We start from the raw sequence: 24,350 nt of genomic DNA, 5'->3' as shown, positions 1-24,350 counted from the left end.
GTCACTTGATAGTGGGGAACACACAAAGCGCATTCCCAGATCTTGCCTGCAGTGTTACTCAATGTTCTTACAAGCTAGTGTCTGACAAACCTAAAGTAGAACTGTGGCATCTCAATAAATATGTGCTACAGCCTTACAGTAGGTGTGTGTGTATATATATATATATATATATATATATATATATATACAGTCAGGTCCATAAATATTGGGACATCAACACAATTCTAACATTTTTGGCTCTATACACCACCACAATGGATTTGAAATGAAACAAACAAGATGTGCTTTAACTGCAGACTGTCAGCTTTAATTTGAGGGTATTTACATCCAAATCAGGTGAACGGTGTAGGAATTACAACAGTTTGCATAAGTGCCTCCCACTTGTTAAGGCACCAAAAGTAATGGGACAGAATAATAATCATAAATCAAACTTTCACTTCTTAATACTTGGTTGCAAATCCTTTGCAGTCAATTACAGCCTGAAGTGTAGAACGCATAGACATCACCAGACGCTGGGTTTCATCCCTGGGGATGCTCTGCCAGGCCTCTACTGCAACTGTCTTCAGTTCCTGCTTGTTCTTGGGGCATTTTCCCTTCAGTTTTGTCTTCAGCAAGTGAAATGCATGCTCCATCGGATTCAGGTCAGGTGATTGACTTGGCCATTGCAGAACATTCCACTTCTTTCCCTTAAAAAACTCTTTGGCTGCTTTTGCAGTATGCTTTGGGTCATTGTCCATCTGCACTGTGAAGCGGCGTCCAATGAGTTCTGAAGCATTTGGCTGAATATGAGCAGATAATATTGCCTGAAACACTTCAGAATTCATCCTGCTGCTTTTGTCAGCAGTCGCATCATCAATAAATACAAGAGAACCAGTTCCATTGGCAGCCATACATGCCCACGCCATGACACTACCACCACCATGCTTCACTGATGAGGTGGTATGCTTAGGATCATGAGCAGTTCCTTTCCTTCTCCATACTCTTCTCTTCCCATCACTCTGGTACAAGTTGATGTCGGTCTCATCTGTCCATAGGATGTTGTTCCAGAACTGTGAAGGCTTTTTTAGATGTCGTTTGGCAAACTCTAATCGGGCCTTCCTGTTTTTGAGGCTCACCAATGGTTTCCATCTTGTGGTGAACCCTCTGTATTCACTCTGGTGAAGTCTTCTCTTGATTGTTGACTTTGACACACATACACCTACCTCCTGGAGAGTGTTCTTAATCTGGCCAACTGTTGTGAAGAGTGTTTTCTTCACCAGGGAAAGAATTCTTCTGTCATCCACCACAGTTGTTTTCCGTAGTCTTCCGGGTCTTTTGGTGTTGCTGAGCTCACCTGTGCGTTCCTTTTTTTTACAAATGTTCCAAACAGTTGTTTTGGCCACGCCTAATGTTTTTGCTATCTCTCTGATGGGTTTGTTTTGTTTTTTCAGCCTAATGATGGCTTGCTTCACTGATAGTGACAGCTCTTTGGATCTCATCTTGAAAGTTGACAGCAACAGATTCCAAATGCAAATAGCACACTTGAAATGAACTCTGGATCTTTTTATCTGCTCACTGTAATTGGGATAATGAGGGAATAACACACACCTGGCCATGGAACAGCTGAGAAGCCAATTGTCCCATTACTTTTGGTCCCTTAAAAAGTGGGAAGCACATATGCAAACTGTTGTAATTTCTACACCGTTCACCTGATTTGGATGTAAATACCCTCAAATTAAAGCTGACAGTCTGCAGTTAAAGCACATCTTGTTTGTTTCATTTCAAATCCATTGTGGTGGTGTATAGAGCCACAAATGTTAGAATTGTGTCCATGTCCCAATATTTATGGACCTGACTGTATATATTTAGTCCCACAAATACAGTGGGTATAGAGAAGAATCGCCCCCTTTTATAATGAACACATTTTGTTGCTTTGTGGCCTGTAATGAAGACAGACACAGTTTTTGTTTTATTCTGCTGTATTTACTCAGTGCAGCTTATAACATCCAATTGAAAGATATAACACCAACATGAAAAAAAATTCAAAAACAGAATCACTGAGTTGGAAATAGGATCACCCCCTTGTGTCAGTATTTTGTTGAACCACCTTTTCCTTTAATTCCAGCCTTTAGTTTGTTGAGATTTGTCACTACTAACTTTGCACATTTAAACTTTGCAATATTTGCCCGCTTATCTTTGCAGAACTGCTCACATTTAGTTAAATTTGATGGTGACCAATTGTGGACTACAGTCTTCAAGTCATTAAACAGATTTTCAATGACTAGGCCATGCATGGACATTCTCCTTTTTCTCCTCCAACCACTGTGTGAACATTTTTTCTGTGGGCCTTGGGACATTGTAATGTTGGAAGGTAAACCTTCTTCGCATTGACAACTTTCTGGCAGAGGGCAGCAGATTTTCCTCAAGAATGTGAAGGTATTTTGCCCCATTCATTTTTCCTCCTATACTGACAAGTACTTTAGTCTCTGCTGCAGAGAAACCCATAACAGGAGATTACCACCTTCTTGCTTTACTGGAGGAATGGTGTTATTTGGATGGTGAGCTGTATTGCATTTCCGCCAGACATATCATTTAGTGTTGAGGTGAAATAATTAAATTTTAGTCTCATCTGACCATAACACCTTTTTCCATGTGGCCTCAGAATCTTCAAGGTGTGTTTTGGCAAAGCTCAGTGGTGACTGCATTTGGCCTTTCTTGAGGGGTGGCTTTTTTTCTTGCAACTCTCCCATACAAGTCACATTTGTGGAGAATTTGTGATATTGTCTCATGCACACAATGACCACTCTGTCATTCAATTCCTGCAACTGCTTCAGAGTTGCTACAGGCCTCTTGGTAGCCTCTCTGACCAGTTTCATCCTGGCTCTTTCATCCAGTTTGGAGAGATGTCCTGATCTAGGGAGGGTCTGTGTTGTACCAAATACATTCCTCTTCTTAATAATAGACTTCACTGTGCTTCTAGGCATTGATAAAGCCTTTGAATTTTTTTGGGATCCACCTCCTGACTTGTGTCTGTCCACAGCATTTTCCCAGAAATCTTTTGACAGTGCCTTGCCACCCATAGTTGATTTGATTGCTTCATGGACTGAAATGCTCCAGGAAAGCTCTTTTCATGCTGAGCTAATCAAAATGATCACAGTTGAAAGTCAAATGGCTTTGTGTGCCATTTAGAAGGTGATTAGCTACACCTGATTGAGTTTACAAGACATTTTTAAGATGGGTGGGGGGTGATCCCTTTTCCAACTCAGTGATTCTGTTTTTGAATATTTAAAAAAAAAATTCTGGCATGTTGGTGTTATATCTTTCACTTGGATGTTATAAGTTGAACTGAGTAAATACAGCTGGGTAAAACAAAAAATGTTTATGTCTTCATTTCAGGCTGCAAAGCAACAAAATGTGAATATTGTAAAAGGTGGGTGGATCTTTTCTATACCCACTGTAGCTGGTAATGCTGCTAGTGTAGTCTGCCTAATGCAGCCTCCTCTGATGGTGTGGCAATACTGCTGCACTACTTTTGAATCCATGTAGGTTTTGGCTGCTTGTGCTACATTTTGGATAAAAAAAAGGTGTAGAGGTGTTGTCAATGTTGATTCTCAAGCCTGCACATGATCACCTGATCATACCTAGTCCTGCCCACTGCTTTTTGGATTGACAGCACGGTCCCTGTTACTGAACCCCTACCATTGTGAGCTGAAGAGTCCTGGAAGGGGAAGAATGCGAGACACAAATGAAGGAGGATTTTTTTCATTCAGGGAAGGTAATAAAGATATTTGTCTTTTAAAATTTTTGGTTCATGTAGTAACTGGATTTAGAGGTTTCTGTGTGTTCTTGCATTGATCAATGCAGAGTGAAACAGCTTGACAAACGTGCTGTGAACAGGTCTGTATGTTCATAGTCTGAACAGTGAAAAAAGACAGCACAGTAATGAGCTAATTTCTCACTATGCTTTCTCCTCCTATCAGCATGCATATTTGTCAGCATATGAACTGATTGTTGCCTTGTGCTGCTTTTTCCTCTCCCACTCCAGTTCTGCTCTGCAGGCATAGTAAGAGACTGACATCCGGTCACATCCAGGTACTTGTTCTGCTAAGATTACCTCACATGTATATGTGGCAATCTTATCATTGCCTGTCCCACAGCCAAGAGTTCCCTTTTGATTTGGTTTGAGGAATATCTGGCCTCGTCTCTTGACCACTGGCCCTGGGTCAAAATTTCTTGTATGTGTGTCCCTCAACCCCATAAGGAGCCATCTGTCGTTATCCTTTGGGAAACTGGCCAGATCCACTCTAGCCCCTTGGAGAGATGTGCTTCCATTCTCCACCATCATAGAGACTGCTTGACACTTCTCAGAAGGAGAACTCTGAGGCTCTCAAGGTGAGAAAAATATGCTGTAGAGGCCTTTGATTAAAATGGGCCCAAGGAACTGCTGGAAAACAGGCTGTCATGAGACCTAATACTACCGAAATCTCCCTCAGGGAAACTGATACATCACTTTGTCTAGTTTGTCTGCAGGGAGAATACTTTTTAAACTGTTGAGTCTATGATGTAGCCAAGAATCTTATCGACTGACATGGCTCTTTATTTGATTTTTCCCAATTGATCACCCATCCTAGTGTCTGAAGGTGATTCTGGGTAAACTTTAGATCCATCCGCAACTGCTCTTCGGATGGAGCTGCTAACAGGAGATCATCTACATAAGAAACTATTAAAATGCCTCTTAATCTCAGTGGAGCCAGAGCTTCTCCCAGGACTTTGAAAAAAATCCATGGGGCTGAAGATAGCCCGAAAGGGAGTGCTCTAAACTGCCAGTGCAGAACCTTCTCCTTCAACCTGATGGCCATTCTCATGTACTTTTGATAAGAGGGATGAATGGGTACATGAAGGTATGCATCTCTCAGATCTAGGGTCACCATAAAACAACCCTGCTGCAAGATGTTCCTGAGAGAGTATATTGACTCCATACGAAAATGTTTGTACTTTTATCGACTTGCTGAGTGGTCGCAAATTCAGGATCGGGCAGAAATTTGCTTGAGGGTTTTTTCACCACGAAAACGTGAGAATAAAAATCCTGACCCCTCTTTTCCCTCGGCACTGTGACCAAAACCCTCTGATCTACCATCTCTTCTATTTGCAAGCACAATGCACTTGCTTTCTCCTAATCCTGAGGAAGATTCGTGATCAATAATCTTTTGTGGGGCAAGGTATCGAACTCCAGCCTGTAATTCTCATTTATCAGAAGAAGAATAAATGGACTGCAGGTGATAGACTCCCAAGCTGGGAGGAAGGCCTCCAATCTTCCCACTGGGAGAAAGAAGTAATTGGGTTTTAGAGGAGGGTTGAACAAGATTCCTCCTTTTACCCTTACCTTTGTTTCCTTGGCTTGGCCTCTTTGCCTTGTTCGGCTTGCTGCCTTTGGCCATGAAAAAGTCGCTTAAAACCCAGCATTCTCTTCTTTTCTGGAAAAGCCTTCTTACAAGCCATGCGCTCTAGTGCCTCCTGAAAACTAGGACCAAACAGGTTATCTCCCATAAAGCTCTGGGCACACAACTGAGCCTTGGAGGCGGAATCACCGGGCCAAGTTTCAAGCCAAAGTGATCTCCTAGCGGAATTTGCCAGAGCTGATGATCTAGCTGCCATTCTTACTGCTTCCACAGAAGATTTTGCCAGAAACCCAACCACTTTAAAGAGCAGAGGGAAAGATTTTAAAATCTCTTCTCTGGATGTGCTACCACTTAAGTGAGACTTCAGCTGAGACAGCCAGAAGTCCAGGTTTCTGGCTACATAGGTAGAAGCAAGGGCTGGTTTGAGACTCTTAACAGTAGAATCCCAAGCCCTTTTTTTTTAGAAAGACCTCCCCTTTGTTGTCCATAGCGTTCTTAAGGACTCCCATGTCCTTGAATGCAAGGTCCGATCTTTTGGAAACATTTGATAAGGGTGCATCCAATTTAGGCTCCTTATTCCAGGGATGCTCAATCCCTTCCTCAAAGGGGAATCTTCTTTTGAGGCTGTTGGAGAAAAAAAAAGGCTTGCACCCTTGCTCCTTCCATTCCAATTCAGTAGCTTCGTTCAGGGATTTATGGACAGGAAAAACCCTCTGCTTTTTACCCTGAAGACAAAGTACATTGTCATGTCTGGAGAGCTGGACCCTGTCTTCTTCTATTTCTAACGTTTCGTAAATGGCTTTCAGCAAGTCATTTACTTCATCCAGAGAGAGCTTGTACCTCGATGTCCTAGCACCCGAGATCTCTCCCTCCTCCTCCTCTGAAGAACTTCCCCTATCCTCGCTTTCCAAAGATGATGGGGAGTTCAACCCTGAAGCTCTATATAGGACCTCCTGCATGAATTTAACAGATGACTGTGGAAGAGTTGGCTTCTCTGAGAAAGGAGGAGGTGGGGTAGGATTTTTAAAATCTTCCAACAGAGTCTTGAAGGAACTGAACGTGGTTACCAACACTTTCTTTACTGACGACAGCAATTTGACACAAGCTGAGGTAGAGTCCTCCTTGACAGGACTAATAATACAGGACTGGTACAAGGGCTTGCTCCACGTAGATCCCAGTTTGGCTGCACAAACTGCATATTTTCTTCTATTGGGGCCAGAGTCTGGACCCTTGTCCTGAGCTTTAGTCTGCAAAATAACAGCAGAAAAGAAAAGGACTCTGAGCCCCCATAAATCTTACTAGATAACACACCCTGTGCTCTAGCAAAAAAGGAGGAAATGTGCTTTATCAGAAAAAGTCTAACACCCAAAGAGCTGTATGTGACAGGATAAAACCTACACAGGCATACAACTGGGAGCCCTCCCCATTGTTTTTACCTGTGAGGAGCTGGTGCTTGCTTGCCTAGAATCAACCACCAGAATTGCAGCCGTGGAAGGATCCAAATCCACAGGTCTCTCCATTCCAGCTTCCCGAACAATCCACCCTGCACCAGGAACCAGTGTCCCAGCGCCCAGTGATGACGTCACGCTGCGCCAAAAGTGATGTCACTACAGCTTCCAGATCTAGTTTGGAACGCAGAGCCCTCGCTGCACAAGGAAGCCTGGGCAGGAGCGGAATGGAGTCGCCTACACTCCACCAAGATGCGGTCTTCAAACGCCAAGTAAGGCCACAGAGAGCACCTATCCTCCTCCACAGGCAGGGGGACTACTTGTCAACGGATACCACCACTGTTCTGGCCCTCCTGGGGCCCTGGGAAGGGTCAGACTGTTGCAGTCAAATTTCCAAATGCCCCTAGAGGAGAGTGCTGCAGGGCTAGAAGACAGGGAATCCTAAGTGAAACACTCCCCTCCCCCACCTTTTCCACATGGTTCCAGGAAACATGTTACCCCTGTTCAGAGGAAACACTAATAACTGAAGCTGGAGCCTGGCTTACCGCCTTTTATTGTCTGTGGGGTAACGGGTTTCCTGTCCCGTGGGAGGAGCTCTACGTGGACTATCCTGGAAGACAACTTGGGAAACCTATTCTCTGAGTTAAGGACAGGGTCACTTTAATTTGTATGTAATACCTAACAATGAACTTCTTTTTGTACCTTTTTGGTCTTTTAAAAATATAATTGAAAGCTCTTTGAAGTGCAAAAGTACTAGTTGATCCTGTGAGTGTCATATGCACCTTGCTTGTGTTACTTCAAAATCAGTCCTCCCAGCTCTTTTTGGACCATAAAAAAACCTTCCTATTATGTTGAGAGATAAGATAAAGGGAATATATTTTTTAGTAAAGTGTAAGAAAACAAAACTGGGCAGGGCTGACAACATAATTCTTGCTATTTTGTTCAGAAAAGGCACTATGTTTTCTGCCACAGGAGGAAACCAGGACACAAGTGTATTTCTGGCAGGACCAATGGGTATTTTTCATTTAATTGCAGAGTCTTTAAAAGGATAAAATGTGGAGAAATATGCATTTTGTAGAAAAAAGTCTCAAGTAAAAACTGGATGTTGGATGACCACACATAGTAACCCGTATCAACAGCATTTAAAATTTAGTAATGATAACTTCTATAATGTTCATAAAGTTAATAATATCAACATTTTCAGCTTCTGCTTTAACCTGAGCCATTAATCCTATTCATTATATTCCCAGATATTCAGAAAAAGCATAAACAGCATCTGCTGCAGAAGACTGAGAATCTAGTGGAGCACAGACCACCAGGAACCACTCTGGAACCACAAAGATTCCTCATCAATGAACGTTATGTGAACCTGATTGTAGTCTCAACTGATGAGTTTAGGCAGCGTGCCCAGAATGAGCTAATACAGACTGGGGTAAAACACGAGGAATGCTTGAATAAAACACAGACTGGGCTGGAACACATTTCCCCTAACAGGCTGTTCCGATGGAGCCACCAGTCACTAGGTGTACCACATGCAGTAATGGTGAGCGGAGTGCCAGGAATAGGGAAGACCACATTGATGCAGAAGTTTGTCTATGACTGGGTGACTGAAAAACACTACCAGAGATTTGCTTTTGTCTTCTTCTTCAGATTCCGGGACCTTAATAAATTGGGAGAAGTCAACTTGGAAGAGATGATTCTTCAACAATATCCACATCTGGGGACTCAGATTGGAGACATTTCACAAGATCCAAAGATACTTCTGTTTATATTTGATGGCTTAGATGAGAGTGTTCGTCAAATGGATTTCAGATCAAGTAAATTGTCTAATCCAAAACAGAGAACACATTTTGGAGAGATTGTGGTCAGTTTGGTGGGGCAGAGTCTTCTTAAGGGTTGCTCGGTGCTGATAACCAGCCGCCCAACCAGACTGGCATCAGTTGATACTGGTGTTTTCCAGAGAATAGTTGAAATCATGGGATTTCTCCATGCAGACAGACTGACCTTCTTTAAAAATTTCTTTGGAAATGAGGAATTGTCAGAAAGAGCTTTTCATTATGTGCAGGAGAATGACACACTGTACACTTTCTGTTATATCCCATCATACTGCTGGATCATCTGTACAGTGTTATCAATGTTCTTCAGAGCCCAACCAACAAATTCTGATCAGTTGATGACATCATTGCCCAAAACAGTGACACAACTCTTTGTGACTTTTGTCTCCAACATTCTGGCCAATCATAGCCAGAATAAAGATGGTAGTCACACTTCCCAGGAACTGCTGACGTCTATTGGGTGGATGGCAGAACATGGAGTCATGAATCATATGATTGTATTTGATGAGCGTCATCTGGACTCATTCAGTGTGAGAAATGATAAACATCTATTTTCATCCTTCATGATAGAATCTGGTCAGCCTCCTGATGTGGATTACACCTTCCTACATCTCACTCTTCAGGAGTTTTTTGCTGCGTTAGTCCATTTTATTAACTATGATGCTGACAAATTACAGGAAACACTTGATGATGCTGAATCTTACAAAGATGGCCATGCTGAAATATTCCTCCGCTTCCTCTGTGGTCTCTCAGACTTTACTACTAGATCCATGTTAAAGTCTCATGTAAGAGAATTGTCTATGCAAGCTGCCAGGCATGTCATCACCTGGATTCAGAAGAAAATTGCAAAACAAAGATCTGACAAATCCATAGGAGACAAGAAAGAGCTTTTTGGTATATATTACTATCTCCATGAGAGCAGGAATAAGACTCTGGTGTCACAATGTATTGGAGCAAACAAAGTTGACTTTTCTGATGTCCCTCTCAGCCCACTGGACTGCTCTGTGCTATCTTTTATCCTTCAAACCTGCAGAGAGACAGAAGAAGTAAATCTAAGTACATGTAATATTCCAGGTGAAGGATTGAGAAAATTTATACCAGCTCTGCACAACATCAAGATCATGAGGTACATTTTAAATATGATTAATCACATTGCAGTATTGCCTAACATTTTAATTTACTATTAGTGTGATCTGTTTTGTATTATATGCAGAATGTACATATTTATGTGAATACATCAAATAAGACTTAATGTAGAACTAAAGGTAAATCTTTTTTTTTAGATAGAGTAAGGGAGTGTTATAACCCCTGTCAGGTTTTTTTTTTTGCCATTTGTGTCCTATTGGAGAGATTTCCCAAATGCTGTCTCATAGCCAAAACAGGAAGGGAATCCTTGGCTGTCACCAGAACTAGTGTCTCCATTTGAAAATGTACCCCTCTGTTCCTGTTCTGGTGACCATCCAAAAGTTGGGGTTTTCTTTCACTCTCAATTTTAATGATGATGGTAATCTCCTGATGGTGCAGACAGCAATAAAAACCTGACAGGTGCTTTATTCCTTCACCACCATTTCAATGTAAAACAAATTGTGTGTCCAACATGGCAACTGGAGCAGATGTGTGGGGAGAGAGCTCCGCTGCCTCTCCCTAGAATGTGCCTCCTTCCTTCGATTAGAGGGGTCCCGCTCCCATCGCGGACCCCTATAGATAGCTGCTGCCCGGCGAGAGGATTTGGACCAGATTGGTCCCGGCGGATCACAGCCCATGCGAGGCCCTTGTCCTGGCCTACACTGTATCCGGACCCGACGGCCAGCCGCTTGGATTCCGCTGGCACCGCGGATCCTCACGGACCTCTGCTGCTGAACGGAGGGGGGATCCGGCCCCAGTCTGTCCCCATCCACAGACCCAGAGGATTGAGGCTTACTGTGGCCTACACGAGGCCCAAACCCGGCCTGTACAGCGCCCAGATGTAGCTTGGATTCTGGGCAGGTGAGCTGCTACCTGGGGGAGTGTAGAGCCCTGTGTTGCCCCTATCCCTGTGCTGGGGCCTAAATCATTGCTGAGGCCGGTGTCTGAAGGTGCTCTCCCCGGGGAAGAGGAAAATTGATCTAGCCCAGAGGTTCATTGGGACGGTCTGTGTCCAGCACCCTACCCCCCCCCCCATTGTAGTAATTTTTTCGACATTTTGAAGCATAAGGCGGGATGCATAGGTTGTCCCATGTAGATTGCTCCTATGTAAATAGATCCCCCTGTGGGGGACGCATGTGCGTAGCTAGGGTCGATGTCTACTTAATCTCCCTGTTCCGCACCACCAGAACAACTACCTCGGCATATCGGGCTCTTACACCCCCACATATTGATACCAAGGGTTGGAGGGGCTTGCAGAACACTTGGCCCACACCCGAAAATGCATCGCACCCCACGCTCCAAGCCTAAATATCGGAAAGGTTCCCTACTCCGGCAGCCCGATAAGATGGCGCCCAGCCCTCCTGAGCCCGAAGACACTACGCGGCTCACAGGACAGTCAGCACCATTTTCCCTCTGTTCTAACCAGTTCTTTTGATCACAATCCTGAAGCCTCATTACTCAAATTCCGTTCCATTGTGTGGGAGGAGATTACAATCGCCTCTCGCAAATTATCCTCTGATCTGGTAAAGGGTCTTAAGGAATTGGGATATTGTGCTCACCAACTAGAACAACGTATGGTTCTGGCGACTACGGTTTTAGAGGGCCATGAACAAGAGATGGAGGACTTGCATGCTGAGCTGGACACTTTAAAGGATAAATTGGAAGTTGTTGAGAATGGGGCCCGTAGAGACAATCTCCGCATCCACGGGGTTCCGGAAGTGATTACTGACTTACAGGGCACCGTTACAGCCTTTTTCAAGAACTGGCTCCTGAGATCCCCCTGGAAAGACTGGAATTTGATTGTATCTACAGAGCTTTAGCCCCTAAACCCACAGAGGGCCCTCCCAGGGACATTATTAAGTTGCACTTTTACCGCACTAAAGAGCGCCTACTATAGGTGGCTCGGAATTTCAGGGTAACTCTCTCCAGTTGTTTGCCGATTTGTTACGAATGCAAAACGTTGTACCCTTAGGCCCTACCTTCAAATTTTACAGTCTGCTGATATCAAATACAGATGGGGCTTCCCGTTCAAGCTCTATTTCTCCTATCAAGGTTGTCAGTTCCAGACTTCGTCCCCTGCGGATCTTCGTCGCCATTTTCAGGAAGTGAAATTGGAACTGCTGTATTCCCAGACTGAGGAGGCTACGGTCCATGCTTGTCTGCGAGGCTCCCAGCCTTCACGCAAGTCACCTCCTTCGAGTCAAGGCAGCTCTCAAGCTCTTCGTTCTCTTCAGGCTCAGCGTTTCCAGGAAGTCTCTGCGAGCTGACATTCTGTATCCAGTTGGGTCTTCACATTTTCCCATTTTGTGAGGTGTGGGCTACACTGCCCATAGATGCTCCTGCTTAGTTATGTATTGTATCACTTCCTTTGCTGTGGTCTACACCTCAGTAGTTGTGTCAGTCCTGTTTAGATTCTCTTTTGCATGCTGCTGATGGTGAGAAGAACTGAATGTGGATCTCCTGCTGTGGGTGTGCCTTAGTTTACTAGGCTGGCTTGTGAGTGGATTCACGCCTATAGTTATCAGGGAGTTTCCCCACCTTTGAGTTCCTAGAAGACTGTTCCTCCTATAGCCATATTAGCTACTTGTTGATCACCTGATTGTGGAGTTTATTACTCTAAGTTGTTTGCTAACTATTTTTTTTGTTTTAGCTAAGCCGAGTGGTTCTGGTGGACTACTGTTTCCCCCTTTGAGCTGATGTGTGGACTGGATCGTTATCCTGCCCACTACTCAGCCTTTTTGTGGGTTTATCCCCCACAGTAGGTTACTGTGATATTTGCACTAACATTACTGTGTCAAATGTATATTCTTTTTATATTGTTTCTTGTCTTTTTCCTTTCTTGCCTTTTTTTCCTTTTCTTGGTTTCTTGTCATGTATTTTGTGTTTTCACCAACTTTTATTCAGAGTTCCCGGGGATCGTGACGGAGACTATCTTCTTCCTTTTTGGTTACCATGTCGCTGAATTGGCTATCCCTGAATGTTCAGGGAATTAATTCCCCTCAGAAATGGGTGAAGATATTCAAGTTTTCTCTCGGCTCACCATGTGGATATTGCTTGTCTGCAGGAAACTCACTTCTCAACCAGCTCTAGCCCAAAATATTTTTATGCACGCTATCCTCAGGTTTTTCAGGCTACTGGCCCTACTAAACAAAGGGGAGTCCTTATTGCCTTTCACAAGAAAACCCCATTTGTCTGCGTGAAGTGTATTGCTGACCCAAGTGGTAGATTTCTTTTTCTTTAGGGCACGATTCAGGATGTTGACGTCACATTTTTGACCTATTATGCTCCTAATGTCAATCCAGGACCCTTTTAATCACATATCTGCTCCCTTCTGGCAATCCATCAACGGGGTACTCTCTTGGTGGCGGGGGATTCCAATTTAGTTTTAAATCCAACCCTTGATAAGAACCCCGAGGAGGACTCTAATCCTTCCACTGCAGCTAAATCTTTTGCCCATACTTTGTGAACCCATGACTTGGTAGACTTATGGCATGAGCTCCACCCTAGGGGAAAAGACTACACTCATTCTCATCCTCATCATTCCCACTCTAGAAATGACCATGCTTTTGTGCTACGTAAACATCTCCCTCTTGTGCGTTCCATTTCTATTCTTACGGTACCGTGGTCTGATCACAACCCCATTTTGGTGGTTTGTCAACCTCTCCTCTGTAAGCCTACCTATTCCTCATGGATTATGAACGACTCCCTGCTTTCACTGAATGAGGTTCAGGCAGAACTCTTGCGCAAATCCAATGAATATTTTCAGCTTAACTCGGGTTCTGTCTCTTCTTCGGTGACGCTATGGGAAGCTTACAAGGCTGTCCTTTGGGGACATATTATTCAAGTAGCTTCGAAAGGGAAGAGAGAGAGGCAATATAAACAGCATCAGCTTGAATCAAAGCTAGCTTCTGCATTGGCCCAATTTAAGCAAGCACCGACCCCTTCTAACAGTAGGTTGTTGGATCAAGCTTGCCTGGAATTGGATCTTTGTTTGACAGATGATGCCGAGCGCTCTTTGCTTTGGATGTGTCAGAAGTGGTACAGTAAGGCAAATAAACCGGATTCCATGTTGGCACGTAGATTGCGCTCTTTTACACATCACCCTAAGCCGATCTCTCTACGCACTCAACATAATGTTCTAACTAGTAATCCTGTAGCGGTGCTGGAGGAATTTCGGTATTGCCTTGCTAAACTTTATACAGACCCCATGCAGGCTGATCCCCCAAGCTATTTCTGACTTCTTGTCCTGCCTGTCCTTGCCTACTTTGACTCAGGCCCATAAAGACTTGATGGACTGTGATATTCAAACATCAGAAGTCCTGTATTGCATTGCGGTTTTGAAGACGAGCAAACGCCCAGGCCCAGATGGATACACGGCTTTGTATTATAAGAAACTAGCTGATGTGCTTGCTCCTCACCTCGCCACTATGTTCAATGCGGTGAAGGGAGGTTCAGCTTTTTCCCTTGACTCGCTGACAGCTAATGTGGTTATAATCCCGAAATCTGATCGAGACCATTCTTCTTGGGCAAATTTACAAGCCAATTTATCTTATTAACATCGACATGAAAATCCTAACTAAAATCTTAGCCACTCATTTGATTTATTTTCTTTCTCGTCTGATCAAGAAAGACCAGGTGGGTTTTGTCTCCCATAGACAAGCGGGGGATGCCATCAGACGAATTCTGCAGTTACAACATCTGGCTCATACTCGCAAAATTGACATGATGCTTTTATCCTTGGACATCAACAAGGTTTTTGAGACTATATCCTGGCCTTACCTTATGTCGGTCCTTCACCATTTTGGTTTCGGCCCCTTTGCATTGGATTTCACCACTATATACATGCCCCCAAGCAAAACTCAAATATTTTGGTTTTGAGTCTGCAGCGTTCCCAGTAGGTAGGGGTACTAGACACGGTTGCCCACTCTCCTCCATATTATTTACTTTGGCTTTGGAGCCCCTGGCAGAAGCTATCCGTATCCATCCCAATATTAAGGGACTGGATATTGCCGGTTCTCAGCATAAGTTATCCCTGTTTGCTGATGATATATTATTGTCAGTTACGAGTCCGAGGGTTACCCTGCCAAACCTACTTGTGGCCCTGGATTCTTTTGCTGCTCTTTCAGGCCTTGGTGTCAATCCTGCTAAGTCTCTAAGGCCATGTTGGTTATCCTTTCACTGTCGTTGGCGACTCTGAAACATTTGTTCCCTTTTCAGTGGTTCTTAGCTTTGCCGTATTTGTGGATTAAGCTCACCCCGGCTTACAAAGGACTATAACAGGCTAACTTCCTCGCTGTTTTTAAGGATTTGACAGAGATGTGGTCCTCCTGGAATCACTTTCCGCTTTCATGGTTCGGTAGAATCAATGCGATTCCTATGACTTCTCTCCCCAAATTACTGTGTTTCGAGACTTACTGGTCCCAGTCCCTTCACATACAGGTGAAACTCGAAAAATTTGAATATCGTGCAAAAGTTAATTTATTTCAGTAATGCAACTTAAAAAGTGAAACTAATATATGAGATAGACTCATTACATGCAAAGCAAGATAGTTCAAGCCGTGATTTGTCATAATTGTTATGATTATGGCTTACAGATCATGAAAACCCCAAATCCACAATCTCAGAAAATTAGAATATTACATGCAATCAATAAAACAAGGAATGTACATAGAACAATATCGGACCTCTGAAAAGTATAAGCATGCATATGTGCTCAGTACTTGGTTTGGGCCCTTTTGCAGCAATTACTGACTCAATGCGGCGTGGCATGGAAGCTATGAGCCTGTGGCACTGCTGAGGTGTTATGGAAGACCAGGATGCTTCAATAGCGGCCTTCAGCTCTTCTGCATTGTTCGGTCTCATGTCTCTCATCTTTCTCTTGGCAATGCCCCATAGATTCTCTATGGGGTTCAGGTCAGGCGAGTTTGCTGGCCAATCAAGCACAGTAATCCCACGGTCATTGAACCAGGTTTTGGTGGTTTTGGCAGTGTGGGCAGGTGCCAAGTCCTGCTGGAAAATGAAGTCAGGCACCATTATTACATTGTCACATACTACATAGAGTATATCAAACAAAGTTCAGGTGTATGTAATGTACAACATAGCATATACTCTGCAAGTGTCAGTGCTATGTAACATACAACATAACACCTAGCTTGTGAGGGTCAGTACAATCAAACAAAAATAGCTTGTGTGTACTCCAAAGTCAGTTTAGCTAGGCACTCACAGAACACACAAGAGTTGTGCTTAATTATTTCTGTTTTAATAAGCTATGTTTTGGTGGAGAACAGCTCAATTGTATCAAGACAAATAGCCTGGCAATGATCTAGGTGGGATGTACCCCACTGACACATAGGTTAATATTAAAAGTTGCAAAATAGATTTTTGTGGCTTGCTGATGGTGGGATTGGACCCATCTTCAACAGCACTGCCCCTGCACATGCTCTTGCAGTGCTGCACTTGGGCTCCACATTTCATCTCTTGGGGAGATGGGGAGGAAGAAACCTACTGACACTGCAGGCACACCGCCATTACTACACATCTACTATTCAGTGTCAAGGGATTTCCCCATTACTACACATCTACTATTCAGTATCAAGGGATCTTCCTATTACTACACATCTACTATTCAGTGTCAGGTGGATCTCCCCATTACTACACATCTACTATTCAGTGTCGGGGGATCTCCCCATTACTACACCTCTACTATTCAGTGTCAGGGGATCTCCCCATTACTACACATCTACTATTCAGCGTCAGGGGATCCCCCCATTACTACACATCTACTATTCAGTGTCAGGGGGATCCCCCCATTAATACACATCTACTATTCAGTGTCAGGGGGATCCCCCCATTAATACACATCTACTATTCAGTGTCAGGGGGATCCCCCCATTAATACACATCTACTATTCAGTGTCAGGGGATCTCCCCATTACTGCACATCTACTATTCCAGTGTCAGGGGATCCCCCCATTACTACACATCTACTATTCAGTGTCAGGGGATCCCTCCATTACTACACATATACTATTCAGTGTCAGGGGATCTCCCCATTACTACACATCTACTATTAAGTGTTAGGGGGGTCTCCACATTCCTATGAGCCCTTATCAGCAGAGATAAATAGAATATTATATATAAATCATCTCATCCACTGGCAATGGTGATTTCGGCCTCACACGGTCTACTGATATGATTAATGCTGCATATTCAAGGAGATTATAGCACAATATGAGTCATGTCAGTGGTATTCTGTGGTCACATTATGTATGGAGATATCACCATCTCTACACATGGATGACAATATTGCGGTGTCTACTCCATTATAACATGTTTCTTAAATTTTATTTACTGGAGTTTTATAAAGTGGTCTAATATAAATGATTCCAATAAAGATAAATTAATTCCATTCATGTAGAGAATAGATACATTCATTTCTGGGGGAGAATTTTTTTTTTCTCCTGGTAACATTCTTCTCTTCTACAGATTGGATAGAAATCACCTGACAGACAGTTCCTGCCTCCACCTGGCATCTGGAATAAGAAATAACCAGACACTGAGGACACTGGACCTGTCTGGGAACAATCTGGAGGGTCCTCATTTCAGTGATCTGATGGCAGCTCTGACAACAAGCCGGATAGAGGAATTAATGTAAGTATAATAGGACTGACTGAGACAATAATATTCTGGGACAGTTTTATATCTAAAACACATACATAATACAGTATATAAATATGATAAATTAGACAATCCAAGACTGTTGAAATAGTCAGTCATTACATAAAACATTGCTAAAATCTGATTTTCAGTTCTACCTGTTAACTAGTAAAATAGTTTAGATTATAATAGGTAATTCCAGGGAAAATCTGATCTTACTGCAGTGGCCATTCAGAGCCTCATAAGATCTTTTTGTTACCTGCCATGACCATCTGCTATTCAGTGTCAGGGGGTCTCCCCATTACTTCCTTTGAGTACAGAGCTCTTATCAGAGAGAAATAGAAAATCAGATAAAAATAATCCCATCCAATCACCAACAATGCTGATTCTGATCTCACACTGTTTGCTGATATGATTCATGCTCCATATAAAGGGAGATTATAAAGCACAATATGAGTCATGTCAGTGGTGTTCTGTGGTCATACTGTGTACGGAGATATCATCGTCTCTACACATGGATGACAATATTGGGGTATCTGATATGATATTTTTCTTATAAAATTCTATTTACTGGATTCTTATAAAGTGATCCAATCTAAATGATTCCAACAAAGAGAACATAGTACTATTCAGGCAAAGTGGGGGGGGGGGTTCGGCAACCCATCCATCATGATCTACCCATCTATCAGGGGCAGGCAACGGGTGAATCCATGTCCCTTCCTTGCCAACTTCCCGAAACCTGGATAGGAGGGATGGTGGGGGCAGCATTTAGTGGAACTAATTCCCTGTAGTTCCCCCCTGTAGCAGCTTAAAGCCAGCTTTTTCTGCTCCCCCACCCGCTGGCATTCAGCTGCTGCAGGAGGAAAACTAACAGTCCAGTTCCAGTGCATGCTTTCCCTGCCACCCTCCTGTATGTTTGCCTGGCCCTCCTGCAGCACTGCCAGCTCCCATCCATTTCAGGATGGAGAGCAGGGGAAGGGACTGGTAACTGTCATTTAGCGGCCTCTTCCTTTCCTGAATCAACACAGTGAGTGATAGGTTCTGATAACTTACTGTGTTCATTCAAACCTGAAGGATAGTAAACTGTGTTTACTATGCTCCAGTTTGTGAATAAGCAGTGAGACTGTGCAGAACTGTTCCTGTTCATTCATTATATGCAGCTGAGGCTGCAGAGATAGAGATTGAGGGCTGTGTTCTAAATCACTTTCTCAGTCTTAAAAATGAGACATCAGGAGTCTGTTTAGACCCCTGATATTTCACCAAAGCCCCCAACATGGTTTAAAAAAAATTGAAAAAGAGTAAAACTACTAACACAGTCAAATGCTCTACTAATAACCTCTGCCTTACTGATATTATCCACTGCTGTAATGACACCATCCTCCTGCCCTACTGACACCATCCTCCTGCCCTACTGACACCATCCTCCTGCCCTACTGACACCATCCTCCTGCCCCACTGACACCATTCTCCTGCCCTACTGACACCATCCTCCTGCCCTACTGACACCATCCTCCTGCCCTACTGACACCATCCTCCTGCCCTACTGACACCATCCTCCTGCCCTACTGACACCTTCCACTGCTCTGTTGACACCATCTTCTGCAATACTGACATTGTCCACTGTTCTGCTGACACTGTTCACTGTCCTACTGACTGACACTGTTCACTGTCCTACTGACTGACACTGTTTACTTTCAACGTAGACTAAGTTTTTATATTTTTACAGTGACATTCGTTTTAATATATTTTTCGAAATGTGTTCCTTACCATTTAGTTAGGCCTTTCTAGTTAATAGAAAAAAAAAATAAAAAGGGCACCGAATCCCAGTGATCTTTGCTTTTCATGTTGTTCAGGTAGATCTCAAAGTTTTCCTACCCCCAATGTATGAACTAGTTACATTCATTCCTGGGGGAAAAAAATATATTTTCTTCTGGTAACATTCTTTTCTTCCTCTACAGATTGGATAGAAATCACCTAAGAGACAGTTCCTGCCTCCACCTGGCATCTGGAATAAGAAATAATCAGACGCTAAAGACACTGAGCCTGTCTGAGAACAATTTGGAGGGTCCTCATTTCAGGGATCTGATGGCAGCACTGACAACAAGTCGGATTGAGGAATTACAGTGAGTATAACAGGACTGACTGAGATAATATTTCTGGGGCAGTTATACAGTATATCCTAACCACTCCACTCTTGAAGGAGCCACATGGCAATTTTGGGTTCTCTGCTCTGCGCCTCGACTCCAAGAAAAACTTCAGCCCCAGGTGTAAATAAAATCACTGCAAGAACGAATAAATGCACACATAAAATTCAGAGACCTTTTGAACTGTGCTACAGCACGCCTAGGTATAAACACACCAATTGACAATTAACCAAGCTCTATTATATTAAATTCAAATTGAATTAAAATGCTTCTGCTGTCCTGTTACAATACAGACTAACCTAGAATATAAAGCTATCAAAAGGCAACGCTGCATTACAGTGTGTAATTTATCTGGATATCAGTGCTACAAAATCTCATAAAAATGTGTAAACTTCAACCTCATTCTATGCATCCTATGACTTAATATCTCTACATATATCAAGCTGCCATTGTGCAAAGCATTCTAACGTAATATATAAGTATTATATACCTAAGTATTTGTACTGTATATGTAGCACTACCCCCTTAGGAGTCGCTACGTTTCTTTGGATCCCCTAAAGCTCTGCACAGCCAGGCAACATGCATTTTCTTCCATACCTTGAACTCAGAGACAGTAAACAGTCCTGGAACTTGGTTTTGTGATTTTCTTAGGGGTTGATAACTTGGATGGGGTTGAGAGATGTATGGAATGCCCAAGGGAACTGTGAACTTTGAGGACACATTTCTTAGCAACTATGTACAAGACTGTAGGCATAAATAGTATCTCCTTTTAAAAGCATTCCAGCTCTCTGGTATACATCCTCAGACCCCAGATTAATCCTCCTCTTCACTCAGTTGCCTGAGGGTATTCCCTGGGCAGGGGGACCCAGAAACTGCAAATCAAATACTTTGTGGTGATTCTTTTAAACGTTTCTGTTTTGGATTGGACTTTTATTTTAATTTTTGTTTTATAGTTTGAAACATATAACTTTACATTTGTATACATGTATATTTGTGAAAGACGGCCTAGTTTATGGACAGTGTGATGAGGCTGAAGCATTAGGGGTAGAACTGCACATGGGGGTGAGTGGTACAAAGATACAATTGGAGTTTGTTATAGGCCTCCCTATAGATAATAATGGGGGATTTAACCACCCGGAAATTGACTGGAGTAATGGTACTGCAGGAATAGTTAAAGGGCAAATTTATAAACCTACTATATGTCAATTTTATGGTACAGTTCATAGAGGTCCCAACTAGGAATGATGCTCTGCTGGACCTGGTAATCTCAACCCACGCAGAGCTTATTATGAATGTCCATATAAAAGAACATCTGGGTAGTATTGGCCATGATGTGATTTCATTATCGTTAGTCATAAACAACAAGCACATACGGGAAAAATACAAACATTAAACTTTAATATAGCTAATTTTTCAAGGCTTAGAGATGCTCTCCAAGACTTAGACTGGGTGGGAATATTGGCATTGATGAACACAACATAGAAATGGGAGTTCTTCAAAAAGACTGTATGTGAACACACTGCAAAATATATTCCCATGGGCAACAAGTTTTAAAGGCTAAAAATCAAACCTATGTAGCTTATGGCCAAAGTTAAAAAAGCTATAGATAATAAGTAAAGAGATTTTATTAAATAAAAAAATTAAGGAACGCTGTCATCGTTTAAATATTGCAAAGGATAAAACAGAATATACAAAAAGGAAATAAAGGCCGCAAAAATTTAAAACAAACCACAGATTGCAAAAGGTAGCAGGACAAACCCCCAAAAATTCTTCAAATATATTAATAGTATAAAGGTTCGGTCCGAGCATGTAGGCCCTTTACAAAATAATCTAGAGTGGGTGACTGGGGACAAAGAGAAGGCAAATTTATTAAATACCTTCTTCAGCTCTGTGTATACAAAGAAGCATGGGGGGCTCTTGTCCATAATGGGCATGGTATTTACACAGCCCCAGATGATCCACATTGGCTCACAATTGATATGATCCAGAAATATTTAGACAGAATAAAGGTGAATAAAGCACCTGGATTGGATGGCATACACCCACGGGTCCTTAAAGAATTGAGCTCTGTCATTTCATAGCCATTGTTTCTAATTTTTAGGAACTCTTTAATGAATGGCATAGTACCACTGGATTGGCCAATGTGGTGCCAATATTTAAAAAGGGGTCAAAATCTTTACCAAGTAATTATAGACCTGTTCGTTTATCTTCTATAGTTGGGAAGATACTGGAGAGTTTAAAAAAAGACCACATAGATGAGTTCTTTGCTGGAAAAAAATATTTTAAGCAACATACAGCATGGATTCATGAAAGACAGAAGTTGTAAAACAAATCTGATTTCTTTTTATGAGGAGGTGAGCAAATCCTTGGACAGAGGGGTGGCAGTGGACGTGGTATACTTGGATTTAGCAAAATAGTTTGACACAGTTCCCCACACATTGGTAATGTTTAAGGTAAAGTCTATGGGCTTGAAAATATCTGTATGTAAATGGATAGAAAACTGGCTAAAAGATCGTATTCAGAGAGTAGTGGTTAATGATTCATACTCGGAATGGTCTAGGGTTGTCAGTGGTGTACCCCAAGGTTCAGTGTTGGGACCCTTACTTTTTAGTATATTTATAAACAATATAGGGTCTGGGATTAAAAATCCCATTTCAGTCTTTGCAGATGACACCAAGCTGTGCAGTGGAATAACGTCCTTACAGGATGTCTTCAACTTACAAACCGACCTCAATGCACTATTTAATTGGGCAACTATGTAGCAAATGAGGTTTAATATTGATAAATGTAAGGTTATGCATGCATCATACATACTAGGGGGGGTACAATTGGGGGAATCAATGGTGGAGAAGGATCTGGGAGTTCTGGTAGATCACAAGCTTAATAATGGCATGCAATGCCAAGCTGCAGTTTCTAAAGCGAGCAAAATCCTCTCTTGTATTAAAAGAGGAATAGATTCAAGAGAGAGATATCATATTACTCCGATACAAATCATTAGTAAGACCTCATCTGGAATATGCACTTCAATTTTGGGCACCAATTCACAAAAAGAATATTGGGGAACTGGAGAAAGTACAGAGAAGGGCAACCAAACTGATACGAGGCATGGAGGAGCTCAGCTATGAGGAAAGATTAGAGGAACTGAATTTATTCTCTCTTGAGAAGAGGAGATTAAGGGGGGATATGATCAACATGTATAAATACATCAGTGGTTCATATAGTGAACTCGGTGTAGAGTTATTCACCCTGAGGTCATCACAGAGGACAAGGGGGCACTCTTTACGTCTGGAGGAAAAGAAATTTAATTTCCCAACTTGGAAAGGTTTCTTCACAGTGAGAGCTGTAAAAATGTGGAATAGACTCCCTCAAGAGTTGGTTCTGGCCAGTTCAGTGGATTGCTTTATTAAAGTCCTGGATTCTTTCTTAGATACACAGAATATAACTGGATACTAACATTTAAAGGTAAAGTTGATCCAGGGAATATCCGATTGCCTCTCGGGGATCAGGAAGGAATTTTTTCCCCTGCAGGAGCAAATTGGATCATGCTTAGCTGGGTTTTTTGCCTTCCTCTGGATCAACTGTGGGTATAGGATTATTACTTTTTTTATGGTTGAACTGGATGGACTTTTGTCTTTTTTCAGCCAGACTAACTATGTATATATGGCGAAGGAGAGAGGGAATAGTGTTGCTCTGCACTAATTATTCTTAATCTCACAGACACCTATTTGTATATTCGAGAGGAGATGAGAAAAGCTTGCATAGTATAAGATCCTTAACCACTTCCCATCCGGCCGTTGTATATAAACGGCCAGACGGTGGCACTGCAGGGTTGGGTGGCCGTCTATAAACAGCCTCCCCGCACCCTGCTTGTGCGCGCTCCCTGGGAGCACGCGGGCACCGCGATCCGGTGCCCGCTGTGTCCTCCGGACACAGTGAAACAACGATCGTCGGACGGGACCTCTGTACGAGGTCCCAATCATGTGATCACTGATTGGCCAATCAGTGATCACATGCAAAGTAGTAAGCAAGATGTCACTTCTGACATCATTGCTTACTACGTGTGAAATCTGTGAATGATCACAGAGGTCACATGGTACAAGGCTATTCACAAAAGCCTTGTACCATGTGACAAGCTGTGACCAATCACAGCTCACTCAGTACTTCTCAATGAGTGCAAGAATGCACACAGAGAGAAAGAGAAATGATTGCTTTTACATCCTATATGGGTGTAAAAGCAATCAGTGTAAAAAAAAAAAGTAAAAAAATCTTCATCACCCCCCACAAGCAGTACAGTGTCACCATGGTGACACTGTACTGCTAGGGTGACAGTATGTAAAAAAAAAAATAAAAAAAAAAAATAATAATATAAAAAAATAAAATAAAAATGTAAAAAAAATTTTTAAAAATTATAATTTTTGCTTATAAACTAATTTGGATTTTTTTTTTTACTAAAAAGATAACGGAATAAATTTTGGCTAAGATTTATGATGAAATATTATTTATTTGCAAAATTTTATAAAAAAAACACTTTTTTTCAAAATTTTTGGACATTTCATTTACATAGCAAAAAAAATACAAATCCCAGTGGTGAATAAATACCACCAAAATAATGCTTTATCTGTCTCAAAAAAATGGCAAAAAATTCATTTGGGTACAGTGTTGCATGACCGCGCAATTGTCATTCAAAGTGTGATAGCGCTAAAAGCTGAAAATTGCCCTGGTCAGGAAGGGGGTAAAAGTGTCCGGACAGGAAGTGGTTAAAAC

At 42.4% G+C, this 24,350-nt stretch overlaps 1 protein-coding gene across 1 annotated transcript in view; it reads left to right on the top strand.

Moving 5' to 3' along the window:
* The window catches only part of LOC149452290 (NACHT, LRR and PYD domains-containing protein 3-like), a 92,271-nt gene that overhangs the window by 14,289 nt on the left and 53,632 nt on the right, over window positions 1–24,350 (top strand). The window contains exons 5-7 of the mRNA XM_089689586.1: window positions 8,077–9,787; window positions 17,272–17,436; window positions 19,401–19,565. Of these exons, the coding sequence (XP_089545712.1) occupies window positions 8,077–9,787; window positions 17,272–17,436; window positions 19,401–19,565 (2,041 nt within the window). The remainder of the gene's footprint in view (window positions 1–8,076; window positions 9,788–17,271; window positions 17,437–19,400; window positions 19,566–24,350) is intronic.

This window comes from Staurois parvus, unplaced genomic scaffold, assembly GCF_062004578.1.
Source record: "Staurois parvus isolate SC_StPar_1 unplaced genomic scaffold, SC_StPar_1.0 ptg000486l, whole genome shotgun sequence".
NCBI lineage: Eukaryota > Metazoa > Chordata > Amphibia > Anura > Ranidae > Staurois > Staurois parvus.
The sequence above is the reverse complement of the archived record's forward strand: the minus strand, read 5'-3'. Positions and strand labels throughout refer to the sequence as shown.